The sequence below is a fragment of the Erythrolamprus reginae genome, chromosome 5, assembly GCF_031021105.1.
Source record: "Erythrolamprus reginae isolate rEryReg1 chromosome 5, rEryReg1.hap1, whole genome shotgun sequence".
Lineage (NCBI taxonomy): Eukaryota > Metazoa > Chordata > Lepidosauria > Squamata > Dipsadidae > Erythrolamprus > Erythrolamprus reginae.
The window spans coordinates 40005337-40030196 of record NC_091954.1 but is presented as its reverse complement, the minus strand read 5'-3'; the positions used below and the strand labels follow the sequence as shown (position 1 = coordinate 40030196).

Genomic DNA, 24860 nt, shown 5'->3' with positions numbered 1-24860 from the left:
GCTAAAATGAAAGTGAAACTAAAACTGCAGGGAGGCAAATTGCTGGAGGAATCAGACTGTGCTGAAACTGGCACAGAACACTTCCAGCAAGCCACATCAATTTTAAAGATCTGTAAAAGTATAATCTGAAATGTAACAGTGTCCTGTTTTGGTATTAAGATAAAGCAGCTGAGTTAAACCCTCACTTAGTCATGTTTGGAGTAGAACTATTGAAATAATTGGGAGGAGTTAGTGTGATTTCATTAAGAAAACTTTCTGGGATTAATATACTGTACATTTTTCCAATTCTTTGCTATTTCTATGGTTCATGCACACATGCACAGAAATACACAGTAAACAGTGTATATCATCTGTGCTGTGTGCTGTTTGGAAAATTACTGGGAGGCAGGGGCCTTTTTTCCTTGTTTTCCTCCCCCAAAACTAAGGTACATTTTATACTCCGGTGCGTCTTATACTCAACAAAATACAGTAATCACCTGGCATGGAAATTATTTAATTTTTTAAATTGCAATAAGGGATCGTTGAATCCAAATTGGTTAGTCAAAGATGGGATGGAATATATTAATTTTGCCAACATTGAAAATTTAAATTACCTTTAGCCTCATTTTCACTATCAAGAACAACCTGAAAAGCGTCTGGTGCTAGTGCAAGGCCGGCATTCACCAACAGAGAGCGTTTTTTCCTCACACTGTCATTTGCAGTTCCTTTTTTAGCCTAGAGAGAAAAGGGACTGATTATACTGGTAAAACTTCAAGAAAATATGATGATCAATGAAGAAGGCTTATTCTCTTCAGGACTCCACCCAATTAGCTGTGTTCCTCCAAGATACAGTATTTTTCCCCTCCATCTTTTTTCTTTCTACAGGACAGCAAGCTTTGATCTTTTGCTGCAACATGTCAGCCAGCGTTGGCTCCTGGAAAGCAATAAAATGAGGAGGAAACTACTTCCCCCTTTTTCTTACATGGCATTTTTGTGGCAAAGAGAAGAAAAGGTGGAAATATATTGGTTACCCCAAAATATGTGGATTGACCTCAACACTTTCTATCTTATCATATTGATTACAATGTGTAAGAACTTGGGGGGGGGGGGCAGAATCCAACACCTTGAAATTTTTAAATCATATGTAGTCCCGCTTTTTCCAATCATACTGATGCTCTAATAACACATCATGCTCTAATACATCCAATATATATACCTGTTCAATCATCAAACTTGCTTGGTCTTCTAGACGCTCTAATGATTTATATAACATGGTATTTAAGCTAAGCCGATGGTATGCCATTTTGAGGTATTCATGATACTGTCCATTGTTATCAAGTTTGATGGCCTTCTCTACATGTTCCATTGCAGTCTCTACTCTGTCTGATTTTTCTTCAATACGGGCAATTTCCATATGAATTTGACAACGCATTAAAATCAACATGCTAGGAAGTAATCAAAACAAGTTTCAATTACACACATTAAGATATTCTGTAGAATTGTTCTCCTTGTGCAATACATATGTATTACAAATAAATTTACTATTATGACACACAATGTGAAATCACAGCTACCAGTTCATTAGCTGCTGTCGGTTTATATAGTAATTGCTCTTCAAGAATAGTGATTCACAGGTTTTCAAGGATCTACTGTACATCATTTAACCTGTACTATATATGTTCTTTAAAAGTGAATCAGGCTAGTCTCAAACAGGCTAATTATAGGAAAGATAATCAGGCAGTGGAACCCTTGCAGTTCAACACATACCTAATTTATACTAATTACTTGAATAATTTCAACTGCTTTAGTTAATCGGATATATTATTTTTTGCTACCTATTTCTGCCACTCTGAACCTCTTCTGGGAAAAGGATGGAGAAAGTGAGGCTCTGTTAGTTGTCCTGGATTTCTCAGTGGTTTTAAGTACCACCAACCAATGAATGATCTTTGGGCATTGGTCCTACCTGTTTGATTAAATCCAGAAAGTGGTGCTGAGGAACTCCTGAAACCTATTCTGCGACCCCATACTATCTTCCAGCAGGTGTCCCCAACCCCTGCTCCATAGACCAGCACAGGGTTATTGACTACCAGCAAACGAGAGAAAACCCATCTGCAGGCAGCATGCAAACCATGCCCACTCTGGTCTGTGGAAAAACCTCTCTCCATGGAACTAGTCCTTGGTGCTCAAAAGGTCAGGCGCTGCTCTTTTACAGGTTTCCATCCTATCTGTCATACATTTAGTGCCTATATGAAACTGCTGGGGAATTGAGCTTTGGACTGTATGCCAATGACACCAGGTCTACTTCTTACATCCACCTCCAAAAAAAAATTGATTCCCCTGAATGTTGCTAATGTGCTAGATGAGGAGAACAAGTTTAAATTAGATCCAGACAAGATAAAGGATGTTTTTGATGAATAATAAGACTTAACAATAACAATAATAACAACAACAGAGTTGGAAGGAACCTTGGAGGTCTTCTAGTCCAACCCCCTGCTTAGGCAGGAAAGCCTACACTACTCCAGAAAGATGGTTTTCCAACATCTTCATAAAAACTTCCAGTGTTGGAACAGTGTTAGAATATTAAAGTTTGCAATGGTGAACACTGCACATGTTGATCCTAATTTGATTCACAATTTGTCAGTTACAATCTTTCCAGAGCCAGCTGATTTGCCATTGGTTATTCCTCACCTTGGCTATTTCCTATCATCTCTATGGCAATATTTTTTCCATCACTTGAAAAGTGTCCTTACATGTGGCAGTTAGGTGTTAACCAGCATAAAGCAGAGTTATCATATGCTGCTTTTATTAAAATATTTGCCAGTTGATACCTCATTGGTATTGCTGTATCAGTTGTTGGCATTTAAACAGGTATTTAGGTATTTAAAGTCCTACGTGACCTAAGATTTATTTATGGTAACTCTTCCTGTTACAGTCTGTTTGGAAAGATGCAGAAAAGACCTTTATGAACAACCTTCTATGATCAGAGGACCTTCTTTACCCCCAGATGATGGAATGTGTTTCTTCAGTAATTGATCCTATCTTTCACCATTTGGAGGGGGGGGTAGATAGTATCAATTATATGTTAATTTTAATTAGTGGTTTTAATTAGTGGTATGTTTTTATAGTCTGCTTTTTAAATAATGTTTGTTAACTGCCTTGAGTGCTTAAATGCAGAAGAACATGGAAATAGGTTTGGAGATATACAGGAGTCACTGAAGGAAAATAAATGACAGCTCAGTCTTGGGAAAGGGACAGAGTTGAGGAAAAAGTCTCAAAACAGCACCACCTTGATTCTTTTAGAAAAAAGTGGGGCAGACAGATTCCACAATTCTGTTATTATGGCCTGTAACCGTAATGTACCATTCCTATAATTTTTGAAAAAAAATTCCTGACATCAGGCTGACATCATATACATGATTAGATCTATTAAGCTAAAACAAATCATGCTATCTAAAACAAAACCGAATGTAGACCAAGACCGATTTACCTCTCAATCTTCTCTAGCACTTCAGCAATTGCTAATAGGGGTTTTAGTACATGATGTTGCAAATTGTGTTGCAACAGTGGTAAGCAGATATTCCACTGTGTAGTACATACTGCCTGAATAATATTAGGATCTCTCAGCCGAATTGCACGGTTCAAAATTAAGTCAAGTTTCTGTATAACGTTTAACTGAGCCTGTAGGAATAAAATACAGTTTGCAATTATTATGGAAGCAATGCTGTAATGAATCTAATCCGAAAGCCACTTCATAATTAAGATAGCACACTGACTGATCTGTTAACACTATTCAATGTTTTCACTTTTATAGTTTGTGCCTTTTTATTTGTAGCCATCTTGGAAGCATAATTTATTATCTGCACAAACAATGGATCACTGAATTAAGAGCTCATTCTCATGCCTTCTAACTTGATTCCTTTTCTTTCAAAAGAGACAGACATTGACATTATAAATTATAGTGGTAGGTGTTTCTGCCCTTACAGAATAGTATTAATTCAGGAATAAACATACCTCAACAATACTTTTAGTGTAAGTTTCAATTTTAGGCCCAAGTGCTTGGACTTCACAGTCACATTCCAAGCAATCTAATTCAATTTCTCTTCCTGGCTCCTATTAATAGAAGCATAATTAAAGAATACAACCAATCAGGAACAATCTTTTATGCTTTCAATTATTATATTAAAATGTTCAGAGTTTTTCCTTTGTAGATACTGTATAAGCCTAATTAACATATAACATTGAGCTGTAATGTGCTTTGGCTGTGGCTTTGGAGTTTAGTTTCTTATTTTGCTTGGGTTTGGGGGGGGGATATGACATATTTATTTATTTATGTGGATTATATGATTGCCTATCTGGTAAAACACAATGCTGGATGGCTCACAACAATAATAAAATCAAAACTAAGAAAAACCAAGATGTCTCTGATTGATCCATCAATCCACATAGTGATTATTTTTCCCCCACAACGAAGCATAACTAAAATGCATTGTTGTAGGGTTATTTATCAGGATGAAAAGCTCCCAGTTCACTTGTGCCTCTCAGTCATTGCAGAGCTGGTTGCGAAGGGAGTGTGAGCCCCAGCCAACTGCCTGGCGAATCATTCTGTGCGTGCACAGAGGGTAAAAGAACCCAAATGGCAGCATCTGGGCAGGTGGGCAGAACCTTGCGCTCCCTTCGCAACTAGGTCTCCAATGACTGACAGGCATGAGTGAACCGGAAGCATTTCACCCTTGTGAAATGATGAGATATTCATAGGTCATCATCACGGGAAATTCTATGCAAATCTATTAAAAGTTAAGGACCTTTTCCAGCCAGCCACTCTTTCTCTGCCCTAGAAAAAAAGCAAGGGCAAGACATTTCTGACAACATTACTCCCCAAAATGAGTGTATTTATCCAGGGAAAAACCTTCCAAATATTTCATTACTTGAAAATGTACCACCTTATTTATAATGTGACTATTAATGAATATAATATTGGAGTGGTTCCCAAGCACCGGCACAAATCTAACATTTATTAGAGAATGCATATCCTTTAAAAGAGAATTGTGAAGGTCATAGAGGACCTTTTTAAGCAGTTGGGGAGAAATGGCAGCTTTAATTATTTTAAGGTTTATCCAAAATCTTCACATACACTTCAATTCACTCTTTAAAAAAGGTTTGCATATCCCAATAACATTTTTTAATCTTTGAAATCAGCTGAAAATAGCATACACAGCCAGACAAGACTATTATTATGGACATATATAATTTGATTTCTTTGTGTTTAATACATTCCTTGACATTCTATTTCTAATTATTGTTTTAAAAGAACAACCATGCTTCTAGGGAAAATGTGTCTCCTGGTATTTGATCGTTGTTATGTTTTAACTAAGTAACTTTGGAAAGATTTTTTTACTTTTTATTTATTTTGTTTATATAGCACTTTTCTGTCAAAATACACTTATATACAGGTAAAAAAACCAATCCCAAACTTTTATGATGAGGATGCTTCATGTCAATATAATTCAAAGTAAGATTTTTTAATACTCACATGAATTTTATAATTCTTCAATTCTTTTAAACATGAAATTGCAATACTTATACAGTTTAATGTCAAGGAAAGTCGTGCCAGTTCTAGCAGCAGAGAAATTCTGCAGAAGTAAGAAACACAAACCAAAAAACAGAATCAGAATAAAACGAGCAAGTAACAGTGTATTTTACCTAGTAAAGACTAACAATTATCTTGATTACTCAGAAGATATTTCAACTAAGGTATGAAGAGAAAAATAGGAGGGTGGCTGCAAATTTAGTATCACAGTTGGTTTATTGTAGGACATAAGTTCAGACGATATTAATATAAATAAAATCGGATAAGATTTTTTTTAAAAAATCTGTTAGAAAGTTGGAACAATCATCTATCAACCTGTCTACTTCTCTTGCTAAATAGCATACCAAAGTGTCACAGCAACTAAGACAAGTTTCATAAAACTGAGAAAAGGGGAAATAAAGGAATCCTATCTCCTCCTCCTCCTCCCATTATATTTGTTTTAAATAAATACAGTAGTTCTATGTTTCAAGATGGCAACTACAATCTTGTTATATGTAACTGGATTAAACACATAGAAGGGTTAGCTGCCCTGATATGGGACATCACAGGGGCAGGGGCGGTGATTTAAATCCTCAGTTCTTCCATCAGGCTTTCTCTAATATTTATGGCATGAAACAGCAATTGTTATTTGTGGGTATTTCTCTCCATGGTGCTTATTATTTGAAAGAGGCAAATCTCATTCAATCATAAACATATTTCAGAATGTTTGGAAGACTGTTAGGAAAGAGCATAAATCAGAACCGTAACAACGAGTCGATTTATGTGATAAATATGCAGCGAATTATCATTTATTCTGTGGGGAAGTCATTTGGTATCAGAGAGATAAATAGTTCACACTGAGAACAGAAGGCATTAAATTTACTTTGGTTGCCATATTTGTTAGGCAGGGAAGAGAGTATTCAACACAGATGGTCCTTGTGTGCAGCTGAACTAACAGTGGTGGCCAGGTTTTTCTGAATCCTACTTGGAGAGGCTTTTGTGTAATAATGGATTCTGTCTTATGTGCTGGGCTACTTCGTCCATCATATAAAATTGCTGGTTCATCTGAGTTACCACTTAATTTTGATACTGAAGTGAAGCACTGGACAGTAATTTTGACAATCAATGAAAGAGCCAGACAGCCAGTAGGCACTGAGTGAATCCTTACTGTACAGGTCAGTGTTTCTCACCCTCATCAACTTTAAGTTATGATGTGTGGGCTTTTTCAAGAGGCAACTAGACTTTTTGGTTTTTCTATGAAGATGTTTCATTTCTCATCCAAGAACCTTCTTCAGCCCTGACTGGATGGTGGGAATAGAAGGGTTTATACTCTTTGCAGACAGCTGATCATTTGCATTCTTTTAGGGAATTGTTAGGGCCACCTGGAGGTTTATCTGTGTCATCAGGGTCACCTGAATGGTTCAAATGGGTGTGGAGCCTTCAATTTTATTTATTTATTTTGTCCAATACACAATGAGAGTTTTAGTGTGTGTGCGTGCGTGCGTGCGTGCGTATATATATATATATATATATATATATATATATATATATATATATATATATATATGTGAATGATGAGGCAGCAGCCATCTCGATCACCGGAACATAGAAACTTTAATAAAACCACTTAGCTTTCGTTAGCGTGCTGCTAACTTCGTCAGAGTATTAAAATGCCGTGGGAGACAAACATCTTTATAAAGCATTACTCAGTCTCCGAAGCATTGCCTCACAACTCCACCCCCTCCCTTGGGGAGGGAAAAAGGCAACAGACACGAGTAAAAGCGGTAGATCTCCCTACAGCCAGCAGGATTAAGCCTCACAATTCCACCCCCTCCCTTGGGGAGGGAAAAAGGCAACAAACACGAGCAAAAGCGGTAGATCTCCCTTCAGCCAGCAGGATTAAGCCCACAATTAGGCTTACCGCAGGGGGGAGGGAAGGGGTGTGGCCCTGTGACGTGGGCAATGAGCAGACTGAGTAATGCTTTATAAAGATGTTTGTCTCCCACGGCATTTTAATACTCTGACGAAGTTAGCAGCACGCTAACGAAAGCTAAGTGGTTTTATTATATTTGTTTTCGTAGATTTTCACGGGTACAGGTATGACGGTCTTGGTATATTCGGGTTTCTTCCCGTGTAGGATTTGGAAATTTCTGGCGACGTTTCGACGAGGTCTCACTCGTCATCTTCAGGCTGGTGTTTCTGTCCCTGTTCTAAGGCGAACACGTGTTCTTGTGTCTAGTTGTCGAAACTGTTCTTGTGTCTAGTTGTCTTGGTGTGCAGTGCTCTGTAGCGACATTTTGAGGGTAGGAGTTTGTGTCCAGGATTCAGATGGATTGCTGAATCTAGTACTAATGGGTTTGTTCTTTGAATCTAGGGTCTGAATCTAGGGTCTGAATCTAGTACTATGTTGTGATATGACTTTATAGAACCTCCCCCTCCCCCGAAAGTCCAGTTGCTTTTTGAAAAAGCACTTTTGAGACAACTATCACCTGGATGACTGAGAATCTCCAGAGACTTTTACCACGTGTGGAATCCAACTCCCAGAATTCTCCAGCTAGAATTGAGGGGGTGGGGTTTTGAAGTCCACACATTTTAAAGTTGCTGAGGGTGAGAAATACTGACTTAGGTAATGACTCTTTTCCTGCAGTAGCGGAAGCAGGAACAGGCAATTAAATTGTCAGGCTCTTTGTATCAAGACTCGATAGTAAAGACCTTTTGACTTTACATGGTTAAACTCATTTCCTGGGCTACAACCTTGACAGAAATCTCAGACATCTAGATAAGAGTCTCTATGGCAGAGATAAATGAATCCTAATCAAACAGCTAATAGCCTACTGCCAGTGCGAAAGGTGAACGTATCTTACATCTGCAGTTATTCAAATTGTAGTTCCCCCCACTTTCGCATGAACAAATGGATCTTTTGCACAGTTCTTGGTGTCCTTCAATTTGAAGGATTGTTTATCTATTTTTTTAAAATGCATGGCTGCCCATCTTAAGTAACTGTGGGTGATTCACAGTAAAACCAGGAAATATAAAACAATCATAAAACAGTAAAAGAAACAAAAACAAAAATCCTGCACTGGTAAGCAGAAATACTCAACCATACAACAAAGGATAAACATTGAATTAAAAAAATAAATAAAACACTTCCACGAACACTCACGTACCTCAAATAAATCCTTTAGGATACCAAAAAGTGTACATATCCCAAACATTACAAGCAATACATACTATAAACCTGCAAATACCCATTTTACATTTAAAAAGGCAAAAAACAGAAGTCACCACCATAGTACAGGTTTCCAACAAGAAAAATAAAACAAGTACTGGTAATCAATAAAATATTTGTACAAATCTCTCTCTCTTTCTCTCTCCCCACACCCCCCAAGATCCAAGATCCTGTCTTATATTTTTTTTTAATCCTGAAATAAGCACTTGGCCTTATTGCCATGCACTCAAAAGTCTAATTGGGCTTATTATCAGGGGCTGTCTTATTTTGGGGAAAATGGGGTCTATGATATTCCAAACTTCCTAATAACAATGAAGACATTTTCTCCCTCCTTTCTCTCTCTCTATATATGATGGAATATCATATGTATGCTACAGATGGAAAACAAACCAGAGTTGTATATAACTCATTATTCACCACACAGTAAAATAAATACTGCTTTATGATTATATCTAAACAAAGTAAATATTTCAATTTTATATCTTAGATCGGGATAAAATGTAAATAATAAATATTGATATTTTTTTAAAGAATGTTGTTAAATATGAAACTTACCTTTCATTGTGGCTTATTTGCTTTTTACCTGTAGTTCCTTTCAAAAGTTCAAATATGTTATTCAAATCTGTAGGAGGATCTTCTGGAATCTGATTTTTATCTAATTGCCTGAAAATATTTTATTAGTAGATTATTAATATTTTCAAATTTTCTATCTCTATACATCTATATCCATCCATCCATCCTTGGAACTTCTATGCCTGAATGAAATTCATCGTCAAATAATCAGGAGTGGATGTACGTAAGTTCTTGCTCCATCAGAAAAGGAGAGACGTTTGGGTCAGAAGATAGGTCTCTTCAGTAACAGTCCCAACACTGAAATATGCGTATCATTCTGAAGATACACAATGACTTTGATTCTTAGCAAGGAAAGAAGGTGACCATTTTATTCTTATTTTTTAATTATTGTATTAAAAATAATAACTGTATTGTATTTTAAAAACCTGTAAGCAAAATTCACATATATACATAAATCATTCATAATTATTGTATTATGAATGATTTATGTATATATGGAGTTTGCTTATGTTCAGATATTTCTGTACATTGCTCACTCTTTAGATTGAAATATTCAACTATATTTTAAGCAAAAGGACAGATTTTTTTAAAAAATAAAACATTAAAAATACAGTTTAGGATATAAGAGGGGTAAAAAATAGGAGGAAAAAATGCGCCTATGCTGTCTTAAGTTACTGAACCTAAAACAGGATATAATTCTAACAAATCAATAAATTCAATTTGTGCATTTTCTTTTACTTATGATCTTCAAGATACCAGTCTACCTTTAAATATATAAATACCAAAGAATTACATGAGTAAAAGCTGGTACTTACGCTTTGATTGTTTGAATTTTATATATAATATTCAAATTAAGATGTTTTTCAAGTTTATCTTCTATATCTGAAACGTCCACTAGCTTGTTACGTACCTATAAACAGTTACAATAACTATGTCATCATAGTTTATAGAAAACAGGAAAACGGTAAGAGTTTCCGACATTGAAATTCAATGTGAATCCCTGTTATTTTCATTATAGGCTCTACATTTCAATTTTTAAAACCAGATTTGAATGTTCTTTGAATTCTTCAAGTAGAAAGCAATTATATTTCAATCTAAACACAAAAAATCTTCCTACGGGTAAAATGTATGTAGGTAAGTAGGTCACCAAACAATATAAACCGGGACCGCCTTCTGCCGCACGAATCCCAGCGACCGGTTAGGTCCCACAGAGTGGGCCTTCTCTGGGTCCCATCGACGAAACAATGTCTGGTGGGACCCAGGGGAAGAGCCTTCTCTGTGGCGGCCCCGACCCTCTGGAGTCAACTCCCCCCGGAGATTAGGACCGCCCCCACCCTCCTCGCCTTTCCCAAACTCCTTAAAACCCACCTCTGCTGTCAGGCATGGGGAAATTGATTTCCCCGAGCCGTTGCCATTTCATGTATGGTTTTTGTCTGGGATGTATGATTGTTTTTATATTAAGGGTTTTAAATTGCTTTTTTAACTACTGGATTTGTACTGTGTTTTTTGTTGTGAGCCGCTCCGGAGAGGGGCAGCATACAAATCTAAATAATAATAATAATAATAATAATAATAATAATAATAATAATAATAATAAAAACCATGAACCAAATAATTTGCCCCATCAAATTATCTGTAACACATATTTTTCATTGTCTTTTTTATACATTTTTAATTTATTCAAAGACAGTTAAAATACAAAACACCAAAAGCTACGTGCCGCTGGTGGGCCACAACAACACACGGAACTGTCGCCTGTTGCTCTTCTGCATTCTGGCAAGCCAGCCATCTGGTCTTCTCACTCGCATGCACACGGAAACTGGAAAAGTAGGTGGCCAGCATGCATACGTGGCTTTGGGCCATATTACTTGCGGGACGTCTTCTGCCGTATGAGTCTCAACGACTGGTTAGGTTCCACAGAATTGGCCTTCTCCAGGTCCTGTCAACCAGCCATATCGGAGGGCATGCGAGACGTTGCCCTATGTCAGCCTCAGCACTGGCCGATTTTCGGCCTTGAGGAAAGCCATTTCGCCCTCCGGATGCTTCAGGGAATGCTGTTCGGAAAACGGACTTCTAGTTTGCCTGAACCCTCTGGAGTGCAAAAAACAGCACAACGGGCAAACTGAAAGTCCACTTTTCCAAACTTCTGGTTTGCCTATTTCCCCATTTTTTCACTGTCCCAGGTTTCAGTGAGGGCTGTGCACATACGCTGGGATTGGGGATTGTGTGCATATGGGGGAGGGGAGGCAAGGGGTGTGGGCATGTGCACACATGCTAGCACACCCACCCACACTCATTTGGTATGCAAACCAAAAAAGGTTTGCCATCACTGCCCATTCAGAATTTACAAAGGAATTCTTAAATGTAAGTTCTAAACTCTATACAATTTATAGGTAACTGGATAACCTCAAGCCCCTCTTGCTCTTTATAGTGCTCAGGTTTTATATTTAGCATTATTTTGCATGGCTGAGGATGGACTGGAACATGACTTTGATGCTCCCGGTTAAACCCTTTACCTAACAGCCTATAGAATAACTGTGAAAGAAATGGAGCTTTTCTTTGAGTTCCTGAAGGAAAGAAAGGCTATCAACCTTTTTCTTCTTATATTTTTATTTCACTTTTAGTTTCCTACTTCAATATATTCTCATTTCTTTATTATGTGTTATAAACTACCCATTAGAAGGATATAAAGCAAGATGCATTCATTACTCATTCAGGTGAAACACCAACGTTCATACTTGCAACTTTTCTAGCATTCTGTTAGCATCAAGGAGAAAAATTTAAGTCATTTGTTACATTAATTACCATTATTGAAAATAAATCCTTATATCTACTTGGCACATTTTCTTCGATGAATTTGGCCGCAGTGGATGAAAAAGCTGTGGCTTCTTCCATTCTGGAAGCATCCAGGAAACACTCAAGCAATTCTCTGGGATGAAAAAAATGATTATATTAAATATCCTTTTGAAAAATATTGGTAAACAAAAAACTTTTATGTGATTTATTATTATTTTTGACAAAAGCCCTTTAAAAACTTAAACCTTTTTACTTTATAATGTTGACATAATGAAAATAAAGATACTATTTTGAAATTATTGTAACTAATACTTTAGTTTCTGTACAAATAAAAATATTATCAGATAATCATATGTCTTATTTGAAAACTAAAGCCCATTATTTTACAAAAAGCATATGTGAAACTCATGCATGATCTTCTGCTTTATCTACTGGCTACAAAGTCTTTAGCTTTTATTTCAGACTTTTAAAAATGCAATAAAAAGGGTAGATCCTTGAGTCTCCTACTAAGTTAATTTTAAACCAAACATTTAGTGAGTCTTTATGACTTGCATAAATAGGTTTTATGAGATTTTCCAAAAACCATTAGATCAGCTTCCATAATCATTTGAAAATTATTTTAAAGTATCATGAAAATATCAATATTCTTTCTGTCAAGTGACAGAGAAATCAGGAGATTCAGGCAGTTCAAATAAGTACAAAGATTCATTGCAAGATTAAGCACTCTATCAGAATCTGACCAACTAAGGCAGGGGTGTAAACAGGGGTGGGCTTCAAAAATTTAACAAGGGGTTCTCTGCCCAGCTATGGGTGGGCGTGGCCATGGTGGGCGTGGCCTAGTTAATCTCCTGCACCGTGGGTGGGGGGGCTTTTTGCCCTCTTTGGTTTCCAAAGGTTTTCTTCAAGCATCCAGGAGGGCAAAAACAGCCTATCCAGGCTCTGGAGGCTTCTGGAGAACTTCCAAAGCTTTCAGTAGGCCTGCCTTTTGCCCTCCCCGAGCCTCTGTACGCGCCCTGCACTTACCTGCATCCAAAACGGTCCTCACGGGGACTCTTGGGAGAGGAGTAGTGGGCGGAGCCAGCCAGTGGGATTTGGGGGTTCTCTGAACTGCATAGAATTTTAGCTAGAGGTTCTCCTGAACCTCTGAGAACTCCCCTGAGCCCAACCCGCGTGTCAAACTTGCATCATCACAGGAGTGTCATATGACATATCGGGACTTTCCTCCCCTTTGCTAAACAGGATGGGGTGTGGCCAGTGCATGATGCATCCGGGCCGTAGGCCGCTAGTTTGACAGCCCTGAACTAAGGGAAATGAATGGGAGATAAGAGAGGCATTCAAGATGGACTGGACTTAGATCTCTTGCGCACATGCAGAGACTCATGACTTATGACATATTTGACACTCCCTCTAGCTCACCCTCATCATCTACACTATCTTAGGTTATGTTCAATCACTAAATTAATGATTGTTATTAAAAACAATTCAGGAATGCTAGCAGGCAGTTTTAACTCATCCTATTGTCAAATCAGACCAACCAGATTTCTGATTCATAATCTTGACGTTATGTAGCATTTCATAGACGACAACAACAACAACAACAACAACAACAATAATAATGTTAAGTTCTAACTTAACAACTCTTTGCCGAATGTTAACAATAGGATATTAAGATTACATTTGAGCCAGCATGTCATTGACTAGAAATTCTTGGACAGCTTCTTTTCTTCCTGTGAAGATATTGATAATCTAAGAAAAGCCAACATTAGTGCAACAAAAATTATGTCATATTAATTTTACTGACGTTGAATTATTCTTTCCCAAAATAGGAATTTAGCTTACATCATAAGTTCTGCTGTCCAGTCTTTCTCTTCCTCATCTAGATAATTCAATGCAGGCACAATTTGAGAGAGACTTGGTATAAGAAAGTGGCGGGAGCCAGGTTTTAAAAATGGTCTTATATTTTTCCAATATATAACTGATGAATTATATATCAAAAAATAGTATCTGGAATAAAAAAGATGTTATTCATTATTCCTTAAGACTAGCTGGCCCCAAATGGAAATAGATAAGAAATGGATCTATGATATTCTCTTATCAAGACTTTCCACCATCAGGTTATTATATTATGGGTTTTTTTATTCATGGATAACCTGAAGCCAAAACGTAAGGGACTGGTCAAGGATTATTCTGAGATATTTTGGATGGCAGTTGTGTTTTATACTCTTTCCACAAAAAGATATGCATAACTCATTGCTTTCTATATGATTGCTTAGATGGAAAGTCTATATCTATCTATCTATCTATCTATCTATCTATCTATCTATCTATCTATCTATCTATCTATCATCTATCTATCTATCTGTCATCTATCCAGCCATCCATCCATACATTTTCTGATGCTCTGATTTAACTAAATTTGCATATCAATGATTGCATGGCCTCTGTAGATGCCATACTTTAAATAAATAAATAAAGCCTCGCTATCTAATATAAGCAGTAACATATTATGGGACTGTGATTAAAAATCAGACATTCAGTCTTGCCTAAGTCTTACTATTATGGCTATTGCTTCATGCCTTAGTATATAAAATAGATAGCTGCATTAAGGCAAAGCACAGTTAAGTGACTACTAGCTATTAAACTCTTCTCTCTCTCTTACTGATGATGCTACTTATGGAGGTAACATCTGCAACTAAAGAACTATGCTCAGAGACCACCAAAAAGCCAAGAAAAATAGTGGGTTCTAAAGTGCTTTTATACCGGTTCCTGTGCATGCTTGCAGAAGTGTTCTGGGCGGGTGGGTAGAGCTTCCCGCCGTCGCACTACCGGTTCTTAGAACCAGGCTGAACCAGGAGCAGTCCACCGCTGCTTTTCATGCTACGAAGGAAGTCTTTTTTATTTAACCAAGCACAATTGTTTTCATCACATTATTGAATGAAGTGAGGAAGATGATGTTTAAAAAGAAAGGAATGAAAAAGTTCTTACCTTGGATCACTTAATGCAAAATCAATTGTTTTCAGCAGGTTTAAATTGAATTTTTCAAATTCTTCCTAAAAGGAAAAGTATTTCAACTTTGAAATAAAATAAAACTTCTATGATGGTGATGGTGAAACTTTTCGGCACTAAGTGCCAAAAAGGTCACATGGAAAAGGCACGTGCATGTGCGCTTATTGGGGCCATGCTTCAGAAAAACCAAACTTCTGGGTTCTAGCATGCTTGAATGTTCACTGATCAGCTGGATGGTGCGCATGCGCAGGCTAGTTTTTGACACTGCCCTGCACACGAATGGATTGAGCTCCAAAAAACCCAAACTTCCTGTTTCTGGCATGCATTCGCACCCAACCACCACCTGGCTGGTGTGCATGTGCATACCAATTTTCAGCACTGCTGTGTACAATGAGGGACAGCTGATTGTCACAAGTGCATGCATGTCAGAAACCCAAAAGACAAACAGGCAAGGCCACATGTGTCAGGCGACATGGCTTCACGTACCACTTTGAGCATGCGTGCCATAGGTTCACCATCACGGCTCTACGATATATCGCTTTTCTAGTACCAACAAACCCCAAACTATTATTAATTCAAAATTCACAACTTCTATCTACTTCAAATATATGTATAATTCCTTTTCTGTTCATAATATGATGTAGATGTGTATAATATATTATATGAGTTGGTAGATAAAAAACTAATTAATTAAATGGGGCCCACTTATAGATTACAGCAGAATGCCCATTACATCTGAATATAATCTTTGGATGTCTCTTCTATTGTTTATATGTATGTAAATAGTAAATATGATTTTATACATGGGCAGAACCTAACAATGTGCAAACGTCCAAAGTCTTCTAAGAGTTTATAATACATGCTATTTAACACACTTAAACTACCACAATTCCATTCAGAGTAGGGTTTTGTGAAGTATTTGAAAGGGACCCTTTTGCAAAGCATGACAATCCAAACACTGAAGCAAGTTTATTCTCCCAGAATTTTCTGGCTTCTCCAAAGGCTGACCATAGATATCCATGCACATACATTTTGCTTTATGACCTTGAGGTCAGCCCTAACACACTTTGAAAAGGGCTCTTTTCAAATGCTTTGCATAGCCCAAGTTTTCAATAATTTAATCATGCAGAACCATGGGCATTATGATCTCAAAACAAACATTGTTGCTTCCAGACATTATCATATAATGGACATAAAGAGCTGCAGAACAAAAAGCATAAATAAAATATTTTTATGAATATCCTCGATTTAATTTAAGAACCATGCTATTGTGTTTATCATAATCATTACACTAGTGTTTCTCAACATAGCCACTTTAAGATGCATGGACTTCAATTCCCAGAATTCTCCAGCCAGCATTATAATTACCATTGCTTTAATTTCCTTTTCAAAAGAAAAGCCTCCAGATAAGGGTTGTCAAACTTGCAGCCCATGCGCCAGAAGCGTCACATGTGGCCACACCCATGCCTGATTTAGCAGTGGGGGGAAAAGTCCTGATATGTCACAATATCACCATGACGATGTGAGTTTGACAGCCCTGATCTAGATTAACAATATCAAGATCAGTCTTATACTCACCAAATTGTCAGTAGATACAGGAGTATATAACTGGCTCTGACACAAATATGCTCTACCCAAGAATTGGTTAATAGGAGCTTTTCCTTTAAAATACATTTGTAGGCAGTCATGGCTTATTTCAGGCAAACCCATCTAAAAGTAAACATATTTCATTTTTTAAACAAGATGGAAATATAGAAACATGGAAGATTGACGGCAGAAAAAGATCCATCTAGTCTGCCCTTATACTATTTCCAGTATTTTATCTTACGATGGATATAGGTTTATCCCAGGCATGTTTAAATTCAGTTACTGTGGATTTACCAACGACGTCTGCTAGAAGTTTGTTCCAAGCATCTACTACTCTTTCAGTAAAATAATATTTTCTCACGTTGCTTTTGATCTTTCCCCCAACTAACCTCAGATTGTGCCCCCTTGTTCTTGTGTTCACTTTCCTATTAAAAACACTTCCCTCCTGAACCTTATTTAACCCTTTAACATATTTAAATGTTTCTATCATGTCCCCCCTTTCCCTTCTGTCCTCCAGACTATACAGATCTACACAATATTAAAAAATGACATACTATCCTCAGGAAAATGAATGCGCTCTTACCTGATATGCTTGTTCTGCACATAAGACATATAAGTCAAAAGAGAAACTCTCTAAGGAATCAAGGGCAGATTTTCCATCATGTGCTGATTTGATCAACTTGTAAGTACTTTTCAAAGCATCAGCATCTTTTAAAAAATTAAATTAGATGAAAAGGGTTTTTTTTAGCATTTCGTTATACTGATAATGAAAATAATTTTGAGTCAGGGTAATTAAAATATAAGCATGAGAGATAGTTGTGCTTCGCCTTGATGTCATGCTTTGAGCCACAGAAGCAACATGGTTTTTATTAAAAAGAAACAGTGATAAGTTTTCTTCATTAACCTTCATTTCAAAGATTTCTTCTAGTCGCCTTCTAGGCAAGCCAGAAGGTACACAAATACCACACAAAATACAGTAAGAACAAGAACATTTGCTCTTTGTCTGTTGTCAAGCGACTTTGAAGGGATGCTTACCCAAAGCATCATCAAAGAAAAACACTTTTGCATAGCCTTAATCCATTTACTCAATTCAAATGATTTTCAAGATTGTACCAAACTAAAACTATCAGCTGCTGAACCCACAAACTACACTAAAGTAAAATGTGATTGGCAACAACTTATTCAATTGTGTCATGCAAACAGAAACATATAGCATTATGCTTCGTTAGAACCTTGCCTAATTAAAAAAAACTGCTGTAGACATTGATCTATTCTATCTCAAGGAGAATTTGTATGGCCGACGTATAGACTGAAAATAATTACTGGAAACAAATCTAACCTTTTCTGTCAAGCAGAAATGGGATTAAATGAGTTTTCCAAAAATGTTGACAGTTGGAGAAACAATGCTTGCATGCAAGAAAACTTTTTTAAAAAGTTATATATTCTTTATGTAAATAGATACTCAGTTGTCTGTGAGAAGCGATCAGCATCTTTAACTTGTCAAATATTATCCTTATCTACCACCTCCCCATATATCATAAATTTATATGGTATAAAACACTATTAACGTGGACTGAGCTTATATAAAGAAAGTCAACCCCAGCTAAGAATAAATAAGTACCTGAATCTTACTTCTCTGTAAACATGCTTTTCATTACTGTATAGGAAAACACCCATTTTTTAAAATGCTTGGAAGAAAACTAACTGTTTACACAATAAATACTAAAATTAATTTAAAACTGTTTACTTTGTTGTTTCTCAGCATCTGACAGCTGCTGCCTAATCAATATCTCCATGCCTTTTCAGCTATTTTTTCCAGACTTTGTTCAGAATCTGCTGGAAGGGGGAAAAAACAATCCAGGATGAAAATCAAAATAATATTTTAGGTTTTTTTACCCAGGAACTTTCAGCCATTTTGCAACATTATTTGGGATTCAATAGCAGTGCTAATTGTAACCTGGCTTTATTTTTGATATAGTTCCTATACAAGAGAATATCTATGTGTGTAGCTCAGAGTTGAACTGTGGAGTTGTTGGTGCTCTCTGAGCTTAGTTTTTTTTCTTGCAGATGTTTCATTACCCAATTAAATAATATCCTCACTGCAAGTGAGTGGGAAATTTTCTCCCAGCCTATATAGAGTCAGTGTTACACATCCATTTGACTGAAGATGTTACTTAGTTGGGCAATGAAACATCTGCAAGAAAACTAATCTCAGAGAGCACCAACAAATTAACAGTTTAACTAAAAAGAGAGCCTCAGTAGTGCATTGGTTAGTGTAATACTGCAAGCTACTTCTGCTGATCAGCAGTTTGGCAGATAGAATCTCAATAGGTTCACGGTTGACTAAGCCTTCCATCCTTCGAAGGTCAATAAAATGGGGACCCAGATTGTTGGGGGCAATATGCTTACTCTCTGTAAACCCCTTACAGAGGGCTGTAAAACACTGTGAAGCAAAATATAAGTCTGTAGACTCTATATGCTATTGAATTATCTCCTTGGTAATTCCTTGATATGTATTTGTTCCTTAATTGGGATATTGTCTTCTGCTTAATTGTTTGCCTGATGTTAATTTCTACTTACTGGGTATTGGCTACTGGTGCACTGGTCTTTTTGTTTTCTCCTTAGCCTTTTTATTATCCGCTTTGAATGCTGTGTAAAATCTGAGTTAGGTCTATCTAACCATGTTAGCAAGATGAGAGAGACGCCATCCAGTGGCGAATATATATATATGTTTGCTACTGGATGGCGTCTCTCTCACCCTGCTAACATGGTTAGATAGACCTAACTCAGATTTTATACAGCATTCAAAGCGGATAATAAAAAGGCTAAGGAGGAAACAAAAACACCAGTGCACTTACAAGGCAGAGGCCCCAGGATCAAATCCCAGTAAGGGTATGGCTAGCTGATGAGGCCAGAACAAGTCAAAATAGTGCTACCCTAGTCTCCCTTAATTTTAAATATTCAGCAAAAATATGTGATATATAAACATGCAAAATATTACACAGGGCAAAACCCGAACTCAGAACAATCGACATATATATATATATATATATATATATATGTTTTTTCTTATGTCGGATGACCCTGGTATATTTCCAAGGAACGTCACAGCTCCTCTTTTTTTGCCTATAGGCCCAGCCCAGGGCCACTGCAAGGCAGTAATATATCTATAGCCGACAAACTATATTTTGTATGTGTTAAATGTTTATAGCTGGAATTTAAAATTAAGGGAGACCAGGATAGATCTATTTCGGCCTTATTAGGCCTCATCAGCTGGCCACACCCATTCGAATCCCAGTAAAAGAATGGGTGTGGCCAGCTGATGAGGCCTAATAAGGCCGAAATAGATCTATCCTGGTCTCCCTTAATTTTAAATTCCAGCTATAAACATTTAACATATATATATATATATATATATATATATATATATATATATATATATATATACTGTATATACTGTGTATATATATATATATATATATATATATATATATATATTACATACATACTATATATATATACATACATAGTATATACATATATACATATATACATATATACATACATACATACATACATACATACATACATACATATAAATCTCAAACCTGAATGCTTGATGGGTTGAGCCATATTTTGTGTGTGTACGTATATACACACACACACAAAGTATGGCTCAACCCATCAAGCATTCAGGTTTGAGATTTGGAGCAAAGTTGGCTCTTCTATGACTTGTGGACTTCAACTCCCAGAATTCCTGAGCCAATCATTCTAGCTCAGGAATTCTGGAAGTTGATGTCCATATGTCGTAGAAGAGCCAACTTTGCCTACCCCTGCCACAGACACACACACAGAGGTTACCTGCTGGGATTGCTCCCAAACGGCGCCGCATCAGCTCTTGTGGCCGCACCCTCGGCGTCTTCTTCACTCCTGCCCGCCCCCGACGGCCAGTCCAAGACCGTCTCCACTCGCTCTTGCGCCGGTACTAAGCGGACCTCCCTCCACTTCGTTTCCGAGGCGCTCTAGGACCGGCTCTCCGCTATACGCAGAGAACAACTTCAAGCACCGCGCGCCACCGCGTCCCTCTGTCTCTTAGCAACGCATCGGGTTGCTAAGCGACTCATTCAGTCGACCGGCTTCTCTACGGGATCCTTGAGAGGTCAGAATTCCTTCCTAAGCGAATGGTTCCCTTCCCCGCTTCATCCCCTCACCCCCGCGCTGGCCAGAGAGCCGTCAGTAACTGCAGCAATTTAGAGATTCTGCTTGGTCGCTTTTAAACGGTTGCTTAAAATACCCGGGAAAGCTGAGAGTAAATAGAATTGTGACCAAAAAAATTGGAAGTAATTTTTTTGGGGGGTGGTGCGTGTGAACTTGTTCCTAAGAATTTTAGTAGCAGTCCGATCTATACACGGCACACTGGAGACCCTGTGAAAATGACAAGAAAGCTGCAGGGTAGGCAAATTTGCCTCTTCTATGACTTGTGGACTTCAACTTCCAGAATTCAAAGCCCGACCGGTTTGGCGGTATTTGCGTCGGCGCAGGCGTAGAGGGCCAGGGGGCGTGGTCTTCAGAGCCCTTATAAACGGGCCGAACACGCCACCCACGACCTCTTTTTCATCCACGCCTCTTCTGAACGGTGGCAGGCAGATAGCAGGCATCCGAGGCGGAGAGCACGTGGCGACGAGGAGGAAACCGGCGGCGGGAAGAACAAAGGAACCAAAAGCGGACCGATCGGAGTCGGGCGAGTTACACGCGGGATAAAAGGGAGAGGCGGAAAACGAGGGGGGTGCCCGGCACCCAAGGGCCATAACATTACCCACAGGGGACCAGAGAACGCCCCTCCCCCTCCGTCGCACTTTGGAACGCTCCTCTAACAACAGGAAATTAAGTTTAGGATTCATTAATTTTTTTAAAGGGGGAGGGATTAGGAATTAAGGCAGGCCGAGGCCCCCCACCGCCCCACCCCCAGGGTACCTCAACCATCCGCCCCAGGCAGAGTAAAGTAGGTTGGGCACGGAGCACCAGAAGCTGAGCTCGTACTACAGCTATAGTCCTCGCTTCTCAGGAGCGGCTGCTGTAACGGCTCCTTTGCTTTGAATAGGGCGCCATTTTACGCCCCGAGAGTATTCGGAACTCCATTTGGGGGCATAGGCCAGGTAGCGAGTGCACACGAAGAGCTTAGGTGGTGCAGTGCTTAAGAGTGTATTACTGATCGCTGGCTGCTACAGTTTGGCAGTTCGAGTCTCATCCGGCCCAAGGTTGTTATTTTGTCATATTCCACCGGTTACACTACGGGCTGCCCTAATTTCGTAGGGCTTGGGGGAAAAGGGCCGCATCATTTTGCTTTGATTACATTTTGCGGCAGAAAGTGTTACACACCCACACACGCCTGTTTATTTCTGGTGGGGCAAACGAATTAATAGAGGTTCCAGGCGGAGTAGAAGGGAGATATGGCTCCTAGGAAAGCACAGGCCGAACATAAGGGACAGGAGGTTGTTGCACGCCCCAAGAGGAAGATGACCCCATCCTACAAGATTAGGCAAGCGGATGGGGTTAAGAAGAGAGGAGGGAAGAAAGCGGCTGGGGGGAAGGACCATGGCTTGCCCTCTCACACTCTTTCCACAATTTTAGGACGCATGGATGCTATAGAGGCTTGGATGAGCAATGCCTATGGCCACCCGCCAGGAGCAGCATCAGGTTCGACCGCTACATCAGCTGCCGGACCGTTAGAGGGACCGAGTCCTCTTGCGGGGACAGGCTCTCGTCAGTCAGGAAGGGCCGACCAGCAGCACGGGAACCACAGGGGTGAGATGCACAGGGATCAGGGCCCAGAACCGTGCACCGGGCGTCCTGTGGGGGCTCAGGTCACAACCGCAGAGGCCAGCACACAAACAGTCGATAGCGCACAGGAGAGCGAGGCAAGGGAAATGGAGGAAGCTGCGGCAGTGGTACGGCTTAATTACTCCCCCACCAAGTTGGGATTCCACTTGCACCCTGCCACAAAGGAAAGGATATGGAAAGGGGAGTACATAGATATATTCTCTCTGCTTAACAGAGAGGAGCCTGAAGATGAAGTGGGATCTGGTTGCCCTAAGGTCAAGATTAATAGGAACCTGAGCTCGTGGTTGTACGGGATCCTGATCTATTTTTCTGTGAAAATGGAGAAGGACACCAGCCAGGCCATTGAGATGATTAAGTACATGGATACAATTATCAGGCTCCACTTTGAATTTGAGGGTTCAGCCTGGTTAAACTACGATGAGGAATTTAGATGGAGGGCAGCGTTAGGTAGCGGGTTGTCATGGGGAACCATAGACTACGACCTACGGTGGAAGACAACTCTTTCCTGTAAAGCCATCAATGGGGACAGGACAATCAGTGGCCACCTTATGACGCGAAAAAGCAGCATGGCACTGACACCTCACCAATGGGCAGGGCAGGGGTTTCGGTCATCCCAGCTGTGCCATGAATTCAGCTCCAGGGGGTCTTGTCACAGAACACAATGCCGGTACCGCCATGGATGTGCGGCCTGTGGGGGTGTGCACGCCACTTCAGCATGCCCCAGGCCCAGAGCATCAAGGGCAAGGAGGGAGTGTGGTAGCGGATCCAACCCTCAGCAGCAAGATCAAGGAGAAGGGCCCCAGTCGGGCCAGGAGGAGAGTGCATGAAATCATCCATGGGAACGCAGCTGGCGCTCAGTAGTTGGGCCAAAGTGCAGGTGCAAAGAGGGCTGGGGGATGGTCTTGGGAGCCGTTTTCATCCATGTTGGCCTCCCGAGCGGACACCCACCCACCCTCCTCAATTGCAGTGTGATCAATGGTCGCCCACTGGGGGGCTGAGTAGGAATTTTTTGCGGTTGCAACACAGTTAAGTTGGGGCCGTTTTTTCGCCTACTCCACACTGGAAGATGAAGCAGGGATTTGGTTAGGGGGTGCATCGCTTTGAGTAGACAAGAAAAGCAACTTAATTGGCTACTTTCCCCCTTTAGTCACGGGGGTGGCGGAAAGGGGCAAAAATGGGTATTACTGACCTCTGCAGGTCTTTGACAATTATATAAATAAAGTGACCCATAATACCCAGCTCTTGAGTCCATGTGTTTATTTTGCATCCGACGCAATCCCTAAGCCAACCATGCTAGCTCAGGAATTCTGGAAGTTGCAGTCCACGTAGAAGAGCCAACTTTGCCTATCCCTGCTCTAAGCCAATATTTCTCCACCTCAATAACTTTAAGTTGCACGGACTTCAAATCCCTGAATTCTAGAGACAGCCTGGCATTTGAGGTTTGGAAGCATTGTTCTAATTGGGGCAGGGGTAGGGAATGATTTCTCCTTTATGACTCGTGGACTTCAACTCCCAGAATTCCATGGCTGGTTGAAGAATTTTGGGAGTTGAAGTCCACAAGTTTCTCTTTATGCAAGAATCAGGATACCCTCTTATCAGGACCACAAAACAGGCAATCTGTCCATTTGCTTGCTTGCCCTCCTGGCTCTCCATCTGGCTGCCTAGAGCAAGTTGTCCCTGTCATGAATTGGCCATGCAAAGTTGTCCTGCAAAGACTTGATAGCTGTGAGTTAACAAGTAACTTGGTATTAATCTGGCTATGGCGAATTGTCCGACTTAGACCTGGGAGCAACAGCCACTGACAAGTTAATTGTTTTCTCATCTGGTGCCTTAACATTAGATCAAGCTTCCTTTCTGGTTATGTCAATCCTTCAGTTAAGTTTAGTGTATGTTAAATCAGATGCAAGCAAATTAATTAATTTCCAAGTTGACCGGTCCACCAACTTGGTTTTTTAAAAAAAAGATAGCTGGAGGAGCTGAGATTTCAGTCTTCTTCACAACCAAAAATAATTTGAGGAGTTGGAGTACAGACCAAGTGGAACCAGGAGAACCTTTTTGAATCAGAAGTTTGCAAAAAAAAAGAATACATCATTTCAGGTTGCTTTCACCAAGACACCAAGGGTTTTTTAGTTGTTTTAGTATTGGATTGTTACATGCTGTTTTTTATCACTGTTGTTAGCCACCCCGAGTCCACGGAGAGGGGTGGCATACAAATCCAATAAATAAATAAAATTGCCTGCAGACGACATAGGCAGTGTAAGTGAGAAAACACACTTTCAGAAT

General features: G+C 39.3%; 1 protein-coding gene across 5 annotated transcripts in view; it reads right to left on the bottom strand.

Moving 5' to 3' along the window:
• Window positions 1–20826, bottom strand: part of CFAP46 (cilia and flagella associated protein 46) — a 117270-nt gene extending 96444 nt beyond the window's left edge. For 3 of the 5 annotated variants that reach the window (XR_011559176.1, XM_070752436.1, XM_070752434.1), the window contains exons 1-14: window positions 20598–20826; window positions 18484–18572; window positions 17320–17444; window positions 16728–16859; window positions 15129–15193; window positions 13983–14147; window positions 12153–12276; window positions 10163–10257; window positions 9330–9437; window positions 5510–5609; window positions 3991–4089; window positions 3467–3657; window positions 1196–1424; window positions 594–714 (exon numbers count right to left, since the gene is read on the bottom strand). Coding sequence is in view for 4 of the 5 variants with exons in the window: in XM_070752436.1 (XP_070608537.1) it covers window positions 594–714; window positions 1196–1424; window positions 3467–3657; window positions 3991–4089; window positions 5510–5609; window positions 9330–9437; window positions 10163–10257; window positions 12153–12276; window positions 13983–14147; window positions 15129–15193; window positions 16728–16859; window positions 17320–17444; window positions 18484–18532 (1603 nt within the window). In the remaining variant the exon portion in view is untranslated. Of the gene's footprint in view, window positions 1–593; window positions 715–1195; window positions 1425–3466; window positions 3658–3990; window positions 4090–5509; window positions 5610–9329; window positions 9438–10162; window positions 10258–12152; window positions 12277–13818; window positions 13854–13982; window positions 14148–15128; window positions 15194–16727; window positions 16860–17319; window positions 17445–18483; window positions 18573–20597 lie in introns of those variants that run through there. The other 2 variants (XM_070752435.1, XM_070752437.1) reach the window with 2 other exon arrangements.
• Window positions 20827–24860: the final 4034 nt, after the last annotated feature.